Raw genomic sequence first — 23,234 nt, forward strand, 5'->3', positions numbered from 1 at the left:
ATCACCGATTCGCCATCTAATGCGTCAGCTACAACTAATCTGTCGTTGGATATATGTCGTTGGCGAATGATCTGCCATGGGTTCGTAGTGTAATTCATCTTTGAATCCTTGTACGTGAAGTTCAAGCCACAAGGTGAATCTCAACATACAAAATGACACTGAATCAACATAAAGTCAAGTTTGATGCTATCGTCACATCTCATTTATTTCACGAATTAAATAATGACAGAGAACAAATGGAATAAATGACATTAATTAATTAATGCTGACACAATAAGAATCTTCTCTCCAATGCTTTCAATGTTAGTGTGTATTTAGTATGAAACAATGTTTGTAATCATGTTTGGGTCATGCTGAAAGGTCGAAGGTCAGCGTGCTAATAAACTCTGTGAGCAACATAAAATATACAGACTGAGGTATAATTGCTGAGGACATATTTGACTGTGAATATGTCGGTTTATAAACAATTAGAAATAATGACCGCTTCAAGGTCATTCTCAATGTAAATTAATATGAATAACCCCCTTGCGATATTAACTCGTGTAGACAGAAACCTTGAATAAAAATAAAATGTTGACCCACTGAGATAATAACCTCGAATAATCAATGCCACTCAAATTATGAGCACTTGAACTTCATGAAATGTAGGCTGACAATATTAGCTGCTGACGTCATTAGGGGCTCGCCTATGCAACGCCATGTTTAACATCTAATAAAACGTCGTATAACTGTTTAAGGTAGTATGCGCCTCGAAAGTAAAAGACAAAGTTTTGCTCAAACTTTCCTCGAGGAATCTTTAAACGATTTCCTTTCAAAATCAAGAATAAAAATCGGGGTCACCTTGAAAATTCTGGTACTGGAGAAACAAATGATACCAAAGATTTACTGATATTTGAAATTCAAAATGGCCGCCATCCCTAACACTATCGAGAAAAAATAAAATTTTCGACTTTCGAAAAACTAAGACGGTGAAAAGTTTTCTTACACTAAGAGCTTTAAAATGAACCCTCACAAGTGGTAGATCAGAAAAGAATTGTAAAAGTTTGAGAGTTCAGATATCTGTCCCCGAGGCGCATTCTAGCTTAAGTCAATGTGGAGCTGTAGAACAGGATAGCGAAGTCGACTACATGGAATTTTTCTTGTGACTTAGGCGGATATGACAGTTGCACATCCATGGCATATTCATGTAACCGGGTGATTATGCTAGATACAAAGCGAAACGTATGCCCTACTACTTTTAACGAGCTCGTTCAAGACACCCTTTATAGCTTCTGATAGGCTTTTAGGTAGGCTGTTGACATACTTTCAATTGAGGGCATTCCAATAAGTTAGAATATTCTAAAAGTTTTAAGTACTACAGATAATTGCAAATATACAATGTAGATAACCCTAACGTATAGGTAAGGTAAGAAAAATTAAAATAGCGGAGACTACAACCAAATGGGGAAAACGTAAAAATGACGAATAACTGGCAAAATAGCTACATATACAAATAAAAAGCTGACACAAAAAGATGACGTATTATTTTACAGGCCAATTTAAGTTACCTACAGCTCATCATATCTTTTTGGAGCGAGACTTTGTCGGAAGCGCGTCCATCGGTCACGGCCAATTCTGCGAGGGAAACAGAAAGGAAAGGTTAAACTAATGCATCAATATTGAAGGAATTTTCTTTTAAGCATGGCCTTCTGTAAGGTAGATGATAAACATCGCAGGCAAACACCATGACTGAAGTTTTAAAGGGAGCAAATTATTCCCTTTGTAGAACCAAATTGATTTCCTGCTCGGTGGGGGCACAGCTATTTTATTAACAACTTGGCCAGTTCCAGTATGAACGCAGACCCAGTCTGACCATAGCTGTGTTTAAGCCGAGGTCAAGGCATCGGGAACAATAATGCCGTGTGCCCGGGAACATTTCTCGCATGACGCGACACAAGACGAGGAATTTAATGAATGTAGGTGTGTCAGCGCCTCTATTGTTACCCATTCAGACGTGCTGTCCCAGGTATAATAATGTCAAGACCTCAATAACTTGAAGGACCTTACAGACCTAGCCTTTTTTTATTGCCACTTATTTCAATGCCGCCTACTCCACGACATTTGTATACATCATGACACAAAAAGCGGACTACTTCTGCTTAACACTGATACAAGCTTCTTATTTAAACAGAACGTGCGCACGACCAAATGATTTTTTCCGAAATTGCATTTACCTAACTACATTCAATTTTGTGAAAATGTAAAACAGGGCATCTTGAATGGGCCTCTCGAATTTAAATATCTCATTCCTACTTGCAGCCTTTAAGACAAGCTAATTTAAGTAGCTTTTGCTTTCTGCAATGGAATGGATCTGTTTGTGTGTTCAAAGGTCATAGCAGGTGTTATATAGCTCTGTAGCTACAATATACCATGTCACTAAATTTATCGTTTTGGAATCGTTAAGTGTAAACACGAACACATTACTCTCACCAAGTATTGGCTTTATAATACCTCTGCGGCCACGGTCAGTAAGATCATTACACATTATCACTTAGTTCCAGTCATCTTAAGATATGAAGTTCTAAAGCTATTAACCCTGATAAAGAATTGATTTTAGCAGTCAGCTTCTTTACTATACAAAATCTCTACCTGCTAAACATTGTCCTGAAATGACTTTTGTAATGAATGGTACTCGCCGAGGGACACACATAGCACGGTAGTTTTATGACCAGATAACAATACAATTCACTTTGACGATGGTTTCATGTTTGTTATATCTAGACTTGGTTCAAGTCTGTGATTTGTGAGCGTTTGAGTCGGGTGAACGCGTTGCTATGCGTTCTGTTTTCATATGAAACGTGTGAGTAGGGTGAGCGCGATACAGAGACGTTTCACTCGAAATCACAGACTCAAAGGTAACACGTTTCAATCGCAAGGAAAACCTGACCTGCAGTGGGCTGCCAATGTTCAAGGGGAAAACTGTGCAAATAATTCTATTTTTCTAAAACTTCACCGACTTCAATCAAGTCTTAATATCCAACACTTTCCCATAAACTCCATTCGCCGACCAATCTTTGGAGTGAGCAGAGAATTGTGTGCACGTATTACTCACTTGTTCACCAGGTAACTTTCCCTGCAGCTGTTAGACTTATCACTGGACACCCACGTGGTTAGGAGGACTTCGACGCTGTTGGAGAGCTCGCACTGCCCTGTCCAGCTGGTCGTGGTTTCCCCGTTGTTGAAAACAACCGTGAACCCGAATGTGGGTAGTTGGCTGCCCGAAGACGCATAGCCCAGCACTAGAGTTGGACCTTTGAAGAAAGAGCAGTGTTGTAGAGAATTTAAAAAATTCGAACCAAATTCTTCTTGAAAATGAACATCATGGTTTAAATTAAGTGCATTATTTACTTTAAAGTTCTACAAGTACGCGGGATGATTTTCCCCATTCAATATAAGTTCATCGAGTTTCTCAAATTTAAACACTGGAGATTTCTTTTCACACCTAGTAAAGTGAACAAGCACTTGCAACATTAATTAAACAGTGAGTCCTGATAATGCAGGACCATCTATTAGAATTTGTCTGTCTCCTACATTGTTTCGAAAAAGACAAGTCTGCTTTCAAAGTCTAGAGAAGAACAGGCCGACACCTCTCTGTATCATCACAAACATGAACTGTACATTTTGTTCTCGCTGCGACTTAGGGTACAATCTGTAAAGGAGCTTCGGAATGAGCTATGGAGTGCAATGCGTCATTTGTCATGAAAAACATACCAAGTTGACCACCATTGAAAGTAAAAAGTATCTGATCTTTGCGACAAGGGTAAAGCCGATTTCCTAAATTTGTCCATGTGCCTGCCAGTGTATGTAACTTGCACTTTAGAAGTCTGTATTTAAGCAAGAATATGCCCCCTCCAGGCCCATAATGGACGAAGTTCACGTAAACTTTGCATGACACAATGTACGAGGCGAAGTAAATTATGGACCGGGAGGGCCTACATTAATTGCTATTATTTTATAGTTTTGACAATGCCAGTGAATTTGTAGATGTAGAAACATCGGGGGCACAATGCTTGGTAATCTGATACATTAACGTTAATAATCTGGAGGATGACGTCACAAATATTCACTGGTATTGATGTAAGCTATAATGCAATAGTCAAATTATACTTACCGGCATCGTATCCAAGAGCGATCTCTTCAGCCGACTGGAAGCTGCCTAGCAACATCCCTGTTGGTGTCGATTCTAGAGTAATTTTGTCTCCAAGCTGATTATACCATTCGCCGGACAAGTCACAAAATGTAACTGATGGAAAAAATGCATCAACATATGAATTGTCGTTTTATCATGGAATGCTCTTTCGTTTTCAAAAACCAAATCATACACAAATAAGTTCATAGGTCATAGAGAAACGAAAATAAGCAGGTCTTTTGTTAAACAAGTCTCACAAACAGGTGCATCTAATCTTAGAGGACCAAAGGAGAGGCCTTGGAAGGTTTCAAAAACCGAACTGACAATCCTGTTAGTATAGGTACCACAGCGCATGGTCACTGCACGTTGAATGATCTGCGCATGCCCAGTCGTTGATGGCAATTCGACTTAGGGAATAAATGCAAGTTTATGGCACTCACATTTAATTTACCTTTGTACCAGCGTGCGAAATCTTTCAGGGCGCACGTTGTTTATCAGTTTTTAATAAAATGATTAAGTTGAGTAAACTTTTATCAAAAAAATAAAAAGCCCGGCACCATGTATTCATATAATACGAGGCGGGAGGAACTGATGCGAGAACCAGGTGATTGAGAACTGTGGGAAGAGTGGTGGCATTTTACGCCTTTTAAAAGTGCTACCTGAATTTAATATCTATTTAATGATATTGTTATAGTATGACATCAGTTTATTTAGACCACACTTTCAATATACATTAACTGTCACAACATCTGCCGTCTGTACAACACAGACTCTGAATCCACAGGTACTAATTGTAATGACGGGTTAAATCTGTATTTACTAACAACGTTTGACCGGTGCGATTTCCTACCTGTTTCGCAGTTGTAGCCGGTGAACCCTTCGCGACACGTGCAACTGTACATTCCCTGAAGGTTGCTGCATATACCGCCGTTCATGCAAGGTAGACTGGAGCATTCGTTGATATCTGAAAATAGACGATATAAGAGTTGTGTCTATTCAGCCAAGGGTCTTGAATTATAGACTGGACGCACTGTATAATTACACAGCCATAAATAGTTGTCTAAATATTGCAATTAACACGTAACGAAATTTGAGACTGAACTGTGACACTCCTCATAAATATTGTCGAATTTAGGAGGAAGTTTTTTGCAATGTCGATAGAAGAGGAAATTGCTTCATTATTCCCACATTTTTTATTTATTTATTCATTATTTATTTCTTTATTTCTTTACTTATTTATTTATTCATTTATTTTGCGCGGGATCATGAGCAGCGCTAGACTCGCCCCAAGTACTACTATGTGAACTTACCAATGTCTTAATTGAATAAATTTAAAGTCCCAGTAATTTGTAACGTTTGGCAAGTTTTGCATACAACAGTGTCTCAACCCACTCCCCCACAGAACGTTGAAAAAAAAGACTTCAAGTATTTGGTTTCTCAACACAGACATTGTGTGTGTGGCATGCACTGTTTGTGTTGACAAATGTACTACTGTCCGGACAGAATTCATTTTCTAATAATAAAAGTTCACGCCACACACACAAACAAGATGTACTGACAAGCAGAATACAGGGTACTTCAATGTTCTTTACGGAGTAGACCAAGAAACTGTAGGTGATCGATAAACAGTAGAAAAATACTGGGAAAAATTGTCAAAATTTATATTTTATATTTACATTCAATGGGGTTGAATGGGTATCGTAGTGGGATCACATAATAGCGGAGTGATCCCGAAACATCCAGTTTCCTAATACGAGACATGCGCAAGATCTTACTGACGAAGAAATAAAAAAGGTTCATTCAAAGACGAGATTTCTGATATTTGTTCAAATATGTAACAATCGACTTGTTGGCTAGCCTAGGGTAGTGAAGGAAGTGTTAAAACTACTCTCTCGAACACATTTTTTTGACAAACAAACGGCAAAAATCATTGGCTTCGAAGCTTCAAAGGTGGAAAAGGAGACAGCGGTACAAACCTGTACATACTTTCAGTGGCCGTTGTCATGCTTTGAAACACAATAGCATGTAAGTTTTAGAAGAAAGTACTTTCAGGTTCAATACGATTACAGAGTCATGGCACACAACAATAGAGAAAGTGAAAGACAAAGTTCTTGTGCCGCCGTGATTAGCATAAACAAACGGTTGAAATGTTTTGGAGGACTCTATTTGGAGGTCAGCCGAGCGATTAAAAGGTCGGGTGACAACAGGTGCAAATGTAATTGATCGCTTTGAAGCCCAGCTTATCGTTCACGGCGAGAAGTTGAATGGGGAACAGACTCTCGACGCTCTGATGACAAAACGTGGAATATCGTCGTGTTCTGCCGCGCAACCACTACGGAGAGTGCCTCTCTTTTGTACTTTCTCTCGAAGAAAAGCGCAGTAAGACTAAAAAAAATCGAGGGAAAAGACACCACGATAATGATAAAAAAGTACACATAAGGCGAGGAAAAAAAAATATCTGTTCAACGGCCCGACCGACCCATATTTGGACCACTCCACATTTTTCTTTTTTTTTCCCCGAAATCTTTACGAATCTGAAGAAACGCGGAGATGTTATTCAGTGAACATCTGTCTGTAAGATGAATGACCTTCACATTTTCAATGACATTGACTTGAGTGAGATTGATACAGGCTATATGATTTGAAGAGTAAAGGTGGAAGCGCATCACAAACATTTGGTCAAGGTGAAGGGCATGGTTAATATGCCGTGGAAAATAAACTATTACGCCACGTGGTTCCGTATAGCTTAGACACTCTGTACTGTATTGTTTCACCGGCGTTTATTTCACGTCCGAGTGGTTGTACAGTCTATATTTTCTAGTGTTCCTATTTTCAGTGTTCCTTTAAAACTCTTAATTGTTCTTTGAGTCATCACTCGTTCCGATTGTCATCATGGCTTTCTCCTATCGAATGTGTGATTGTAAGCAGCAGTTCTCACTGCAGGACGGACATGATTTGTATTTCCGTTGTCGAGAATGCACAAGGAGTCAACCTTGTGACATTTGTTTGACTTGGACACAGGACGAATGGTCTAATTTCACTCCCTCGCTCGACGATGTCACCCTGTACATCCCCGGGGCTGACCCGTCAGTTTCTGAGTCGCGAGTTTTGGTTGGAATGCACCGTGCTCATATGGCTGGTGACACCAACACAGAAATTAGCTCCGTTAGATTCAGGTGGCGCCAACGAAGCTGTTCGTGCAAAAAGGTGATCGTGCGAAGTTTTTCAGCGGGCGGGCAGATTTCAAAACTAATCAGCGGGCGGGGAGAAAATATCGATATTTACTGTGGGCGGGGAAGAAATTTCATTACTTTCAGCGGGCGGGGAGAAAATTTTTGACAGTGGGCAACGGAAAATACGTACAGGGAGGGAAAGCGGCGTGCTTAATAGAACCTAACTTAGAGGGGAGCAATGTTCCAAGGTATACTGCTAACTGCTTGCATGGTTTTGTGTTGATCTGGGTTGCATAGTGGGCATCTAGTTGGCATGGGAATTTCAGTAGTAGGGAGAGGGCAGCGGGGAGCGTGAATTGTTGTGGGCAGTGGGGAGCGGGCAGACTGTAGATACCGGAGGGCAGTGGGCATCATAATTCAGTGGGAAGGCACATTTTCAGTGTATACCAGTGGGAGGGCAGTTACGAACAGCTCTCACTTCCCCTCCAAGTTTTAGGTCAGGGTCAAAAGTAAGAAAAATTGGTATATCAGCCTTCAAAACAGGTTTTGTGATGATTTTGAGAAATTCATGAACATACTAAACAACATATCCAGTATATGTTATGTGACTAAGAAAAAGTATGAAACACCCAAAAAGTGTTTATATTATATGTTCTGTTTAAGAAAAATAAAAAAAAATCAAAAAAAAAAAAAAAAAATCCGACCTACCTCTACCCAATTTTGAAGTCATCCCGCCCGTTGAACAGCTTTTTTTTTTTTTTTTTGGCCTAAGGCGAGGAAAAAAAAATATCTGTTCAACGGGCCCGACCGACCCATATTTGGACCACTCCACATTTTTCTTTTTTTTTTCCCGAAATCTTTACGAATCTGAAGAAACGCGGAGATGTTATTCAGTGAACATCTGTCTGTAAGATGAATGACCTTCACATTTTCAATGACATTGACTTGAGTGAGATTGATACAGGCTATATGATTTGAAGAGTAAAGGTGGAAGCGCATCACAAACATTTGGTCAAGGTGAAGGGCATGGTTAATATGCCGTGGAAAATAAACTATTACGCCACGTGTTCCGTATAGCTTAGACACTCTGTACTGTATTGTTTCACCGGCGTTTATTTCACGTCCGAGTGGTTGTACAGTCTATATTTTCTAGTGTTCCTATTTTCAGTGTTCCTTTAAAACTCTTAATTGTTCTTTGAGTCATCACTCGTTCCGATTGTCATCATGGCTTTCTCCTATCGAATGTGTGATTGTAAGCAGCAGTTCTCACTGCAGGACGGACATGATTTGTGTTTCCGTTGTCGAGAATGCACAAGGAGTCAAACTTGTGACATTTGTTTGACTTGGACACAGGACGAATGGTCTAATTTCACTCCCTCACTCGACGATGTCACCCTGTACATCCCCGGGGCTGACCCGTCAGTTTCTGAGTCGCGAGTTTTGGTTGGAATGCACCGTGCTCATATGGCTGGTGACACCAACACAGAAATTAGCTCCGTTAGATTCAGGTGGCGCCAACGAAGCTGTTCGTGCAAAAAGGTGATCGTGCGAAGTTTTTCAGCGGGCGGGCAGATTTCAAAACTAATCAGCGGGCGGGGAGAAAATATCGATATTTACTGTGGGCGGGGAAGAAATTTCATTACTTTCAGCGGGCGGGAGAAAATTTTTGACAGTGGGCAACGGAAAATACGTAGAGGGAGGGGAAAGCGGCGTGCTTAATAGAACCTAACTTAGAGGGCAGCAATGTTCCAAGGTATACTGCTAACTGCTTGCATGGTTTTGTGTTGATCTGGGTTGCATAGTGGGCATCTAGTTGGCAATGGGGAATTTCAGTAGTAGGGAGAGGGCAGCGGGGAGCGTGAATTGTTGTGGGCAGTGGGGAGCGGGCAGACTGTAGATACCGGAGGGCAGTGGGCATCATAATTCAGTGGGAAGGCACATTTTCAGTGTATACCAATGGGAGGGCAGTTACGAACAGCTCTCACTTCCCCTCCAAGTTTTAGGTCAGGGTCAAAAGTAAGAAAAATCGGTATATCAGCCTTCAAAACAGGTTTTGTGATGATTTGAGAAATTCATGAACGTACTAAACAACATATCCAGTATATGTTATGTGACTAAGAAAAAGTATGAAACACCCAAAAAGTGTTTATATTATATGTTCTGTTTAGAAAAATAAAAAAAAATCAAAAAAAAAAAAAAAATCCGACCTACCTACCCAACTTTGAAGTCATCCCGCCCGTTGAACAGCTTTTTTTTTTTTTTTTGGCCTAAGCAGAATTCTTACAATGTATCCCACTCACACAAAAAACTAGCCTGTGGGTCCATAGCTGTGGTGTTTTCAGACGGGATTCCTGCCTTACGGGCTGGTTTTGACTTTTACGACCTTTAACTCGGCCACCACACCGCACCGCGCTGCAGTTAGCGTCGACTGACAGTTTTACGCTAGCAAAATGGCGGTCTCCGGGTAGTCATGTCGGGTAAAGCTAGAAAACGGTGATATTTCAGTGAATTTTGAGTGGGTTTCTGGTCGTGGTGAGTCTCTAATAACCAAGCTATCGATGAGTGTTGGCATTTTGTAATTTGGATGAAAACTTTTCGAAATATCGTCGAACAAACTTGCGCAAAGGGTGCTTGAGGCGGATTGGACGTTTGTCTATGGAACATCCCATAGTTGTGGTGGCGGGGTTAAGTCAAAACCAGCCCGTAAAAGGCAGGAACCCCGTCTGAAAACACCACAGCTATGGACCCACAGCTAACAAAAAACAGAATCCACAGATTTACATTTGCAACTGCGCCATTACAATGCTCTCAGACTCCCTTTACTCTGTTTACTGAACTGTAGAGACGTTTTGAAATTCCAACACCACACATCAGCAACGATATGATTCATGTGAAGTATCTTTGCAATGATTTAGACACTTTTCAATTTTACCAATGTAGACAAAACTCGGATTTGGAGTTGGACATCGGTTTCGACTGTGTTGCAGCATTAGACCATTGTTAAGGTCCAGACTAAAAGAATTGACGTATTGCATTAAACTTGACAGCATGCGGGTATCTTTCTGCCCTTTGACCTCTCACCTGTCTGGCAGTATATCCCTGTGTATCCGGGGTTGCACTGACATATAAATCCGCCGCTTGGAGTCATACTACACTGACCGTTGCGACACGGATTGCTGCTGCATGGATCGGTACCTGCAGGAAATGAAAGAAATACGTAATTCTACGATGTCAAATCAATACCAAACATGTGCTAGGAATAAAGAACATGGTCACGGCGTAGCCAGGGCGGGAGGTTTGCTTATGCTTCAGACTACTGTAGAGATTTTTGGCGGTTCAGCCTTGATATCTATTTATCGTGACTGTAATGGGAGAAGTAATAGCACAGGCGTGCCAGGATAAACAAACAAACAAAAACAAACCAAAAAACATAAAAAATCAAACAAAAACAACAAACAAGTAATAAGTAATTGTTCGTTTTGGCCTGTGTTTTTGTTAGGTTGTTTATCCATTCTGGTTTCCCTGTGGTAAAAGTTAAGTGTAAACGTCACCTAAAACGTGAATATTAAGATTAAGATATGCCTACGTCTATTCAAGAATTGAGTTTTATTCTGTAGTTTCGGGCCAAATTCCAAAATGACACGTTCGAACCTGTCAATGGTTGCTTACTAAATATCACAGCAGTCGACTATGAATCCCACCCGCAGGGGTCTCAACAATGCTTCGGTGTGAATCGTACAGCTAATAAATGAAAAAAATATGCCAAATGATTTGGACTGTATGAAATGAGGATTGAATATGGTTCGCAAGAAGCCAGAATTATTAGGGCAGGGTCAGGAAGACCACTGAAGAAGCATATGTTTGTGAGTATGATTGTGGGATTTGCGATGAGAGAGGGCGTTCGACGTAGAATTTTGCCTTGAATGTCGAGCGCAAGATCTCTGGCCGTCATGGGAGGGTGGTTCGATGGTACGCGGGGAGGGCGGGGCATTCCTTGGCGCTCTGATGGCGTGGTCGCTTTGGCATCGCTCTCGGAAGTGCCGTTGTGAGAAAGTTGATGTCGTCCTCTTGTGGTGACAGGAACGGCACAGGCAGGCCATACACGCTTGATTTTGTGACAACGTCAGCCCTGTCTCGGCGCGCTTGCGTGAAGGACAGTCGATATAGTGCAGCATATTCATAATATATTCTACACTAACAACATCGTTGTTCGCCCCCTATCTTGCAGTGAAAATACTGTCTTCAACCATATACTTCACTGATAGCTTTGTCTTTCGACCAATTATATTATGAAAATGCTGTCGTTCACCCAACTCTGTTGTGAAAATACTGTACTTCACCCTATCGTGTAATGAAATGCCGGCCTGCAACCCATTTTGTACTGGTAACACTAGCCATCACGCTATTTTGGAGAGATTGCGCTGTCTTTCACTGAATTCTGCATCGAAAATTCAGTTGTCATCTTCTCTAGTACTCAGAAATATCGTCCTTCATGTTCCTTCACAGTCCTTTAATGTTCTTCATTTCAGCCTGACACAAGCACACATTTGGACCACGTTGCCAGACAGGGTGTGGGTTGTGTCTTGATAGTTAGTAGTTGTGCATGATTAGGATCGCATCGCAACTACGTCGGATGTCGGTCGCTTTGTTCTGATCCGATGAGTAAAATACCCGAGACAGACTCACAAAATGCCGCAGGGGAGAAGAGAATAGTGTTAGTGGGACATTCCGGCGAGGAAAACGTTAAAACAAAACACAATGCAGTAACCATAAGAGCTTAACAGATAAAAACCAACCACTGGAACAATCGTTAAGTTCAGACATATTGTGCGGCAAGCTTGTATTGATCGTTGTAAACCTGGTACACTTAGTGTGTCTCGATCTCTCTGGTACGGTTTCCAGGCCATTCATTTTACTTCATTTCATGCAAAGTTTGCCCGAAGCGTTATGACCTGGGGTCATACAGGGTCAAAAAACCCCCCACGTGACCACCAACGCATGTAAAGTATGTTGCGGCTGCCCGCGGTCAAAGACTTCAACATTATGAAAGATAACTGAACCATAGCTCACGAAATAGCTGTTAAATTTTCGCTTCTGTTGAAATTGAAATTGACAGTTGGAGCAGACATGTTAGAGGGCCCGTCAATGTGCCTCTGCTCGATGAAATTGTATCATAAGCACTGAGAATACAACTATTATAAATGGTATATTTTCTCTGCCAGATTCTCAGCATCCACTCACGGTGTCTTTGGATACTAGTAAATCGGGACGTATACGTAGATAGAAAGGAGTTGTCCCTCTACTGCCAATGCTCATGATAAAGTGTTAGCGTTGCCACAATCCAAATGACAACAATATAATGACAAGGTATTTTCCATTCAGAATTGGGATATCGTGTGGTTGAACGTCGTGTATTTGTTACCAGCACTCTGTCCAACAAACGTATGGTATTATACACATTTACACGACGAAACACAGGGCGCATGGTTTCCTTTATTTAACTTACAAAATGGCAGACATTTCTACAGCAATGTGTCTGAAAATTTTTACCGCGATCGCAAATGAATAGAATACACTGACATCGACGATTTAAGGCGAAAAAGATCTGTTTCTCGTCGTCGATAGCATCACTTCGAGAATTGCGCGTCATCACCTCATAAGCTCTTTGCAAAATGTTAAGTTATAGAAACTCTCTTCTTCAAATGAATTTTCTGCTTTTCTTGCATAAGATAGATAATGGCCAGCACAGAGGCTTGCAATGGTGTCCTTGATGAGACGTGGTTAGTTGATGATGAAGTTTTCAACCAAACGTGCCTTTATCGTTGTTAAAAGACAGATTGTGGGTTTTGTTCGACTCACTTGTTTCACAATTTTGTCCAGTCCAAAGCGGCGAACAAGAGCAAGTGTACCCATTGATACCATCGACGCAATTACCGCCATTCAGACATGGGTTAGGTACACAGTCATCTATGTCTGTAGGGAAAAAGTGAAATGTGACAGATGGATACTGACAGGCGCCATTCACTTTGCTCCGTCATACGTTCCCTTCAATGCAACCTTAGCCATCCCCCTATAACACCCACTATACCATCACCAGTAGTCTTGACCACCACTGTCTCACTACATCACACATCCTCCCTACACCACACCTACACCATACCTACACCATGTCTACACCATACCTACACCATATCTACACCATATCTACACCATACCTACACCATACCTACACCATACCTTCACCATACCTTCACCATATGATATACACCATTCCTACACAACCACATCCCGTCCAATCTTACTCCCACCACTTGCATTTCATCCATCACAGCGCAGTTTACGTATATCCATTCCTAACTCTCTCCCTCCCTCAAACACCATAACAGAACTGTCGCCTCAAAAACACGTAACGTTCTTCCACTACAGCAATATTGCGATCTCCCATTTAAAAAAAACAACTTATGCAACAACCAATACTTGTAAACAACAAAGTCAATGATAATAAAATGTAAATCGTTCCTACAGTCCCTCCATCGTCTGCATCACCAACGACATTTTCACAACACAGTAACTTTAAATTACCCCGGGATCAGCAGCTTCACTTACTGATTTCGCAATTGTCTCCTTCAAAACCAGTGGCACAAACGCACGTGTACCTATTAATACCATCTACACATGTTGCACCGTTGAGGCAGGGAAGACTTACACATTCATTTATATCTGCAAAAACACGGAACAAGTAAAGCTTTTACTCCGAGGAAAAGTTTTCACATCATGGGCCTAACTTCTAAATTACAATAAATCGTCATCACGCTCGCTCCGAGAGCTTAATTGATTGTTCGTCAATAATGTACATGAAATTGGTAATTATCTGCTGTGTATTTTTTTTCTTTTGCCTTTTGAAATAAACCCGGGGGAAACCCCGACCATTTATTAATTTTTAACTCACTGATTTCACAGTGGACACCAGTCCAGCCAGGCGCACAAGTGCAGGTATATCCATCGATACCGTCATTGCAGACACCGCCATTTCTACAGGGAGCGCTGCTACACTCGTTAATATCTGTTATTTAGAAAAGGTATCACCGATCAACAACTGGCATTTCCACTCAATAGAAATATTTCTATAGATTTCACAAAAAGTGACGCATTATATAGGCAATTCTTCATTAACCTGCTTGATGTTACTTGTAAGAGAAATACGCAGAGTTGAAAGTTGAGAAATTGAAAAAAAATTACAATGACGATAATAATTGATGTGTGTACTGTACATGAACACTATCAATGGTGTTTCAGGAAACATTCAAATTAAACCTCTCTACATGAAGCATTAAGACCCAATTCGATCCCTCTATAACAAGCATTTATCTTCATAAACTTACTTATTTCACAGAACACGCCTACAAAACCAGCTGGGCATGTGCAAGTGAAGGCATTGATCAAATCGTTACAAGTCCCGCCATTCTGACAGGGCTGACTGGCACATTCGTCAATATCTGTCGACGAATAGACAACACGCTTATTTTAAAATTTGAAAACAGGGTAAGTTCAGAGGTGTTTTTAAGCAGAAACATAGTTTTAAACACAAAATGGCGATTTTGTCTTCTTCAAGAAATGGATCCTTACGAACCTTGTGTCATTAAATATCATTGGATCAAACTTTACAATCAACCTACTGAGACTGTAATTAAAACACTATCTGTTGGATCAGTTGCTCATCACTCTTTTATTACATCCATCTCTCTCTCTCTCTCTCTCTCTCTCTCTCTCTCTCTCTCTCTCTCTCTCTCTCTCTCTCTCTCAATATTTCTAACATGGCCAAGGCATGCGCTTGCTCTCACTTACTTATGTTACAATTGATTCCGGTGTACCCGGGCATACAAGTACAAACGTATCCGTTCACATTATCGGTACATGTTCCCCCGTTCGCACAAGGATTGCTAGCACATTCGTTGACATCTGAAACAGATCACACCGCGTTGTAAGTCGATTTCTGACTAAAAAGACGCCAAAATATTCATATATCAGTGTCTCATTTCACTGTACAAACAATAGCCAGTTACATACCCACCTAATTCTGTAATAAATCCCTGTATCACGTGTATTCCACCACTAATAGGCTGATAACAACATTTGTGCTTTCAACTTTAGCAGCGCTGCTCACAGTAATGATCTGTAAGGCGCTGCTCGTTTGACTGCTGTGGAGAAACCGCATTGCATTCCACAGAAACTGGCAATGCTTAATTTTACTGCAGCATCGGGAGTTGCATCCAGCAGGTATCGACCGCATCATGATTGGTCAGGTGTGACATCCAGGTGTGATTTGAAATGAGTGACAGCATCGTGATTTTTTTGCAGTCACGCCCTAGAGTGACTTGGAAGTGAATGCCTGCACAGGGACTCGTCAGGATTGCACCGGGTTGAAATGACGTGTTGAACGGTAGTATGAGTCGACGCAGTGAAGCTCTGAAGGGATTTGACGGGAGTAACCAGCACTGTGATTCGTCAAGAGTTACTCCTCAGAGCGAATTGACAGAAGAAGGCGCATCGTGATTCGGCGACAGTGATGCACTAAGAGGACGTTGAGGGACTGCTGTGATTCTTCAGTGGTCATACCCACAATTAATTCGACAACCTTGACTGCCTTTATCTGATGTGACACCCGAAGAGTGACATTCGCTGTCGTCACCAGTAACACCAAAAAGCAATTTGACAGTATTTATGCCTACTGCATGTATTTGGTGTGACACTCAAGACTTGGTTGTCGAAAGTGACCATGCAGCCGGCGACTTCTGCAAGGCCCTATCTAACGCTTGTTCCAAAACCTATCATGTCCTTTCTAAAAAAGTCTTTAATACCTCAGACGTGATTCGGACATGACGACTTTGGACTGAATTCTCTAAGCGTTTAGAATGTTGTTTGGTATATGTTCCGAACCCTTTATGACATCAATTTGAGTAGCTAAGGGTTTTTTTGGGTAATATATTTAACGGTATTGCGGGACTGACCCGGGCTCCCTAGATTTCACGTTACCGAGAAACAAACAGATATCCTTTGAGGTTGATTCACACCGTTGCATTGAGTCCCACTGTTGTTATAAACCGACAACTACTGTATTTGAAGTTGAATCATATACCCTCAAGTTTATTCGAGGGTCTATGGTTGAATTACTGAACATCTCATTTGACCTTGACCCAAACGAATCCATTGTAAAAAAGGTGTTTCAACTGTGTATAGTCATTGTGTTTCTCTAGGCAACTAGCCTACATGTATGTTTAACACAATTCTCTTCTCCTGGGTCACTGAGGCTGACACCCTCCATTTTGTTTATTGCCTATTGACATATTTCCGGCAATATAACCTGATCTTGTATAGATACCCTGTCTATGCGAAGCAAAAGCTCCGTGGTACCTGCCTTAGTAAACTTTTATAATCTTAGCAGCTCTTATCTTAAAGTGGTCCCTACAGGTTGGTAAAAGACAGACTTAAGTGACTAAAAGATGAATGTCCGCTACTTATTCAGAAGCATGGAATTCACAAGAATTCCTTTTTTTTCTGACAAACTGAACAATAACTATTCAGGGTATTATTTTCAAGGTTGCTCGGCATGTGACACATTGTCCCAACGTCACAAAATAGAAACAAATTAAAAGCGGGGTCATTTACCAGTTTCACACCGCACTCCAACATATCCAGCAGGGCAGGTACAGGTGTAGCCGTTGACCAGATCGGTGCAGACGCCGCCATTTTGACAAGGATTGCTTGCACACTCGTCAATATCTATTCAAAGAACGACAATAAATACAAAAAGATTGATGACGTGAACTTCTAAAAAGAACTCAAACAACTGTAATTACGGGATGTTGCTATGGCTACAAGTTTATTGCAGCTGCCGTACCATATTATTAACAAACGTTTCTGGGTAACAGAAATTTTACCTTTATGGCAAGACCATTTCGTCGCACTATTAGCTTTCAAAATTTCTCCCTATAAATTTATGCGTACAAAAAAATAGTTTCCAAACGTTTTATCATTTGAATTCCATATCAATTGAAATTGAATTACTGTTTGCCCTGTCGATAGATACAACCGCTTGGTTTAGCGCATTGCTTTCCAATCCTACGACCATTGCTCTTGGCAGACGCTACAACAGAACTTTGTGGTCAGCTCATGTTGTCTGACATCGTGTGAACGTTTGTCAGGAGGCGGTCACAGGACTGTACAAGACAGAACACTGAGCTGACACCCATTGGTTAAAATTAATAGTTGTCAATCCCGGAGAAAAGGGTCTATGTAGTATCTTATCTCCAATAAGGCTATCTTACAGTTGATTTGCTGGCAAACTTGCATAGAAATGAATGATTCAAATTAATATATAAAAACTTGTGTGCTTTCTGCAACATAATTTGCATGATAGTGTTTTCTATATAAGGCAAAAAACACTAGTGAAATCGTACACAGTCTCGCTTTTACCGCGTCTGTGGTGGAATGGAGAGACACTTTAAGATGAATAATCTGAGGACATCGGGCATCCATTTATCGATTCTATCATTGGAAAAAAGTGAATCAGTGGTCTCACATGATTTAATTGAATACAACAAAACAAACAGGTCTCAGACTGGGGAATTTCCTTAAAGCCGCACTTTTCAATCCAGGTTCTCGCATTAGTGGAGTTCTCCTCCCAGTCAAACACATGGCCAGTATGATGTTTGATTTGTATAACATTAATTACACAAACTGATCTCAATCTTTTGTCACCTTTTGCTTTTGTGGACCCCAACCCTAACACTGAACGACTCCCTTGATTATCGGTGATTAATGCAAAATGATGCCCGGGTCCACTTATCTTCATTTTTGCCCCACCATTCAAAACCACATGACGTAAAGTTCTTTCGTTCAATACTCACTGGTTTCACAATGTTGTCCAGTCCATCCGGGAACACAGTTGCACTGATAGCTTCCTACCAAATCTATGCACGTGCCTCCGTTCAAGCAACTGACGAGGTCACACTCGTTACTTTCTAAATAGAGAGAAAGGTACAAATTTACCACACTCAATATCCTAGTAGCAAGAAATTATCACAATCTTAGACACCCTTTCTCTTGTTCTGTTGTTATTTTTATTTTGAACTTTAGAATGTCCCGGATGTTAAAGAACGAGATCAATTCATACTCGATACACGTTGTGTTCCTCTCACTCTTGTCACTGAAGATTGTCGTAGACATGGTTTCCATAAATGTGCTGATGCGCTACCAGGTACCAAAATGGGTGGTGAAAAAGTCCTAAATTCACTTTTGGCAGATTTTGAAAACTGCCTTAGTAATCATTCAGGGGGGATTTGATCCGTCGAAGTGTGCACAATCGGGTTGCAAATAAGACAAGCACAATCACAAAGTAACGTTTTCTTTGACCTCCATGTATCGGTCATCTAAAGTCCATCGTAAGATGAAACACTCGTTGTTACCCACCAATATCGCAATTCGTTCCTTCAAAGCCGCTGTTGCAAACACACGTGTATTCATTTATGCCGTCAATACACTGTCCATTAACACACGGATTGCTGGCACATTCATTGACATCTGGAATTTAAAAAAATCAACATCAGTTACGCAATCATCTCAGTGACCATACCCACTTGCAAATATTGCACTCGGTAATGCAGAAAGATTTTGGTACGTCCATGGTTGAAAATATTGCAGTCAGAAGCAACGTTCATAATTTTCAATGGACGAAAAAGATTTCTGGTCCGAGTTTATGCATAAGCTGCTTATTTGCATTGTACATCAGCTGAATACGGATTATTCCCGTTGTCTTACGTATGAATGTGAATAACTTATTTCACTTCATGATCTCAACTTTCCTCTCCGAATGGAAAAACAATATTTACACCTGGGCTTGCGGAAAGGATAATCCGAAACAAGGACGAGGTGGCGCATTTTGGAATGTCCGAATATTTACACTTACTAGTTTGACAATTGATGCCGACGAAGCCCGGCATACACAGGCAGGTGAACTGATTGATGCCGTCCAAGCATGTACCGCCATTCAAACATGGTGCACTGGCGCATTCGTCGATATCTGCCCGGGAGGGGGTGGGGGAGAAGAAAGGAAAATTGTCATTCTTGAAAATTTATGGCATCGTCCGATAGTTATTGAAAGTGTACATTACGGCTGATATGCTGCGTCACACAAATGAGAACAAAACTAGCCGATTTTATGTACTTTTTGTGACATGAGAATCTTTTCACAGTATTTAAGCATGCACTTAAACCTGATTTTCGGTTCCAGCAAAAACATTCAATGAATGCACAATGGTTTTGAAGGTTACAAATGTAATCGCCCAGAGAAGTTTCTGTGACCGTTTTGAATTAAAGTCATATGCTGCGTGCAGCTGATTGGCTGTCATGAAATGATTCAATGTTATTCGGTCAACTTCAAGCTTTGTGGGGAGTGATGAAGCAGGTTCTTTGATGGCAGTCACGAGTCTCGGACACCGGCAGTAGGAGTAAAGCATATAAAACACTTGAGGTTTTATTGCATAGAAAACGACAAACAGAACTGGTACTCTGAACTCCCCAAAGTAGCTTGAATCTCTAAAACTACAGCGCTCGTAAGGCGGGTAAAATTGTAGCCAAAACAACATGAGAAAATTGATACGAAGATTACAGCTTCACTCTGATTGGTCCTAAAGTGACTACGTAATGTAACCTGATTGGTCCATCTAGCACAACGGTGATTGGTCCGCTCCAGGATCCGCATTTTGCATCAAGCTCGACATGTATTGTCAATGCACATGTTGCATAGAGAATATGAAGAGTCACTCAGTCACCATAAGCTTCAAGCTTCCAAGACATGCAGAGGTGGAGTCGAACAAACATTGTGATGACAGTTTGACGGTGACGAGCAACATCTTAGCCGACTGACTCCGAGCAGTCTGAAGAATATCCCCAAACTAGCGCCCGGTGTAAAATAATCGAGACCGGGCCTTTTTCCATGATATCATCGTAGTCAAGAGAGTCTGGGGCAAACCAATCAGTAATGCAACAACGTCATTCTTTAGACAGTCCACGATAATTTGTAACCCAAGTAGCACATTTTGACAGTGAATTAGTCACCTCTCGGCTATTTTCCTGGTGTTTCCCTGCTTATAAATGCTAACTGGTAATGACAACTGACTTACTTATCTCGCAAAGTGTCCCGGCGAACCCTGCACTACACATACATACAAAGCCGTTTTCCTGGTCCTGGCAGACGCCTCCGTTTTGACAGGGGTCGCTTGCACACTCATTAATATCTATAGAACAAAAGAACGCGAAACAGATATGTTAGAGAGACAGTGGCTGAAACTTTTTGATGATTTTCATTACTTTTTTCAGAATATAACAATCGATGCAATTTCTTCCAAGTGTGTACTTTACGGTACTTTACAATCGACCAAAAACATGGCAAATATGCACCAAAAGTTTCTAGCTAAGAGCTTAAGGCTCAATAGCATATAGAGATAAAGTGTGTACGTCAACAGATTTATTTTAAGTACATCTTTTCTACACCTGTAAATTCACTGAGACCTTCTGGAACGAGTTTCACACATTTTTCGAGGCATCTCTCAGTTTGTTCACGAGACATAACTTAAATGAAGTGCTCTTTGGTGTTGACGGTTACTCTGACATTCATAATCACTTGCTACTGTTAGCCAAAAGACACATCTATGCCATGAAAATGAAACAAAGTAAACCACACTTTGCAGCTTTTATGTTGCAATTGAAATTCAACTACCATCTAGAGTACGAAATAGCTCTGGAAAAAGACAAATTAGAGAGTCATTGCAACAAATGGATTTCAATTTTACACAAAATTGTGGATAACTAAGCACTGTACTTCATTTTTATCTTAAGTCCATGTTACTAAAAAAAATGTTACCAATAAAACAATTTTAAATACAAAAAAAGTACAATGTCAATGTAAGTATGTCCTTTTATTTTATGAGAAAGCAGGTGTCAGTCTTTTTGAAAGTGAGATTTGAAGTAATATATATATAGTATTTGTGATAAAGTTCTCCAGGCAGCTTGGAGGACAATGGAGTGACGTCATGTACAGCACACTGAGGCCACACGGCCATCGCAGAGATAGTGTTGTGTCATTCATCTTAAACAGCTAGAACTAGAGTATATAAAACATAGCAATATCATCCATTAGTGTCACGAATGCACTCGCCAAGTACTTGAAATAGTTGAACTTACCTGTTTCACAGAAGGTGCCGGCATAGCCTGGGTTGCACGTACATACAAAAGCATTGATCAGATCCGTACACACGCCTCCATTTTGACACGGGTTGCTGGCGCATTCGTTGATATCTTTTGAAAAGCAAAACAAAACAGTGTCAAGATGTTATACTATCTATATTCTCAGGTAAAATATTTTATCACGCGATAATTACGGCTTTGAAGACAAAAGCTAGAATAAATAAAAAGGTGACTCATGGAAGTACTGAGTCAGCCCTCGGTCTGTTAGCTCGAGTTTGCTTCCATTTATCATTCATCAATCCACTTCACCCGGTTCCAAAATAGAACGAAACCTTACTTATTTCGCAGTTGACTCCAGCGTACCCAGGCATACATTGGCACGTGTACGACGAAGCCCCATCGATACAAGTGCCTCCGTTTTGACACGGCTGGCTCGCACATTCATCAATATCTGAAAAAGGCAAGAAAATACACTCTTAATGCAATCAGGAAAAACGTTTTAAATTCCCAATGTCGATGGTAGATGGAAATTTCAGTGGTTATTCGCAGTGAGCCATGACAATTTCAAATTACATTGGGTGATTTTAATGTATTGAATTACCAATTTTAATGCAAACGACATTTCAAATAAGCTGTTTACATATTAAATGCGGAAAATTCTACCACTTCTGTTAGAAAGCAGAGGTTTTGTTGTCGTTTGATATTATGAAACCAGTGACTTTTCTCTGAAAGTCCGACTCACTTGTTTCACAATTGTCGCCAGCGTAGCCAGGAGGACATACGCAGGTGTAGGACCGTACTTCATCCACGCAGATACCATTGTTAAGACAGGGAGACGACCAACAATCATCGCCGTCTAGAAAATAGACAAGACAAAACATTTATAAATAACTATAGAACTTATTACCGCAAAAGTTTGAAACATCGCGTTTTTTGCAGGATTTCTAGTTATTATGCGAGCTACTCCGATTGAATTCTAAAATCTAAACGTAAAGAACATCTGTTATAATTTTCCAGCACAGCTTCGACCGGGATTAACATTTTTGGTCAATAGTGGAGGACTCGTGGTTATCTCCACGGTTTGACGACACCATAGACGGTGCATCGTCGGACGGGGCTTTCACCATCTTTTGCTCATTATTCGACTACGATGTATTGGTCAATATGACCTTACAACCCCTAAACACCGTTTGTGAAATAGGCGTCACTCACTCACTCACTCATTCATTCAAACACAACAAATAACACGGTAGACACTTCACAAACCTGACTCGTAATCAATACTGAACCCTCGCAACAGTATGTTCCTATCTGTTGAGAAAATAAACCATGCTTGGTCGCCATTGTGTACAAACGGCTGTGGCAGTGCATTCTGTTCCGTGAGATTGCCCTGAAAGTCCCGCTGCGTCTCCGCGAAGTCCGCCCTCGGCCCAGTGCCGTACTCCAGGACATCCTTGAATTCTTCGGTGCTGAAGTCAGTGATGGTGAACGTGATCTGATTGGCTCCCTGGATACGAATCAGGTACACGCAGTTCATTCGATTTTCATAGAAGTTTGGGTAGTTCGGTGACGTAATCGTACCGACCTGATCGGAGTATGTTCCTCCACACGTCGCACCTGAATTAATCAACAAAAACAAACGGATAAAT

General features: G+C 40.9%; 1 protein-coding gene across 1 annotated transcript in view; it reads right to left on the reverse strand.

Moving 5' to 3' along the window:
* Nucleotides 1-174: 174 nt before the first annotated feature.
* The window catches only part of LOC139151203 (fibropellin-1-like), a 28,857-nt gene continuing 5,797 nt past the window's right edge, over nt 175-23,234 (reverse strand). The window contains exons 3-21 of the mRNA XM_070723817.1: nt 22,852-23,202; nt 22,328-22,441; nt 21,923-22,036; nt 21,583-21,696; nt 20,523-20,636; nt 19,307-19,420; nt 18,811-18,921; nt 18,249-18,362; nt 17,008-17,121; nt 15,187-15,300; nt 14,724-14,837; nt 14,291-14,404; nt 13,948-14,061; nt 13,201-13,314; nt 10,423-10,536; nt 5,019-5,132; nt 4,151-4,282; nt 3,092-3,290; nt 175-1,614 (exon numbers count right to left, since the gene is read on the reverse strand). Coding sequence (XP_070579918.1) covers nt 1,548-1,614; nt 3,092-3,290; nt 4,151-4,282; nt 5,019-5,132; nt 10,423-10,536; nt 13,201-13,314; nt 13,948-14,061; nt 14,291-14,404; nt 14,724-14,837; nt 15,187-15,300; nt 17,008-17,121; nt 18,249-18,362; nt 18,811-18,921; nt 19,307-19,420; nt 20,523-20,636; nt 21,583-21,696; nt 21,923-22,036; nt 22,328-22,441; nt 22,852-23,202 — 2,456 coding nt within the window. The 3' untranslated portion in view covers nt 175-1,547. The remainder of the gene's footprint in view (nt 1,615-3,091; nt 3,291-4,150; nt 4,283-5,018; nt 5,133-10,422; nt 10,537-13,200; nt 13,315-13,947; nt 14,062-14,290; nt 14,405-14,723; nt 14,838-15,186; nt 15,301-17,007; nt 17,122-18,248; nt 18,363-18,810; nt 18,922-19,306; nt 19,421-20,522; nt 20,637-21,582; nt 21,697-21,922; nt 22,037-22,327; nt 22,442-22,851; nt 23,203-23,234) is intronic.

Source organism: Ptychodera flava, chromosome 15 (genome assembly GCF_041260155.1).
Source record: "Ptychodera flava strain L36383 chromosome 15, AS_Pfla_20210202, whole genome shotgun sequence".
NCBI lineage: Eukaryota > Metazoa > Hemichordata > Enteropneusta > Ptychoderidae > Ptychodera > Ptychodera flava.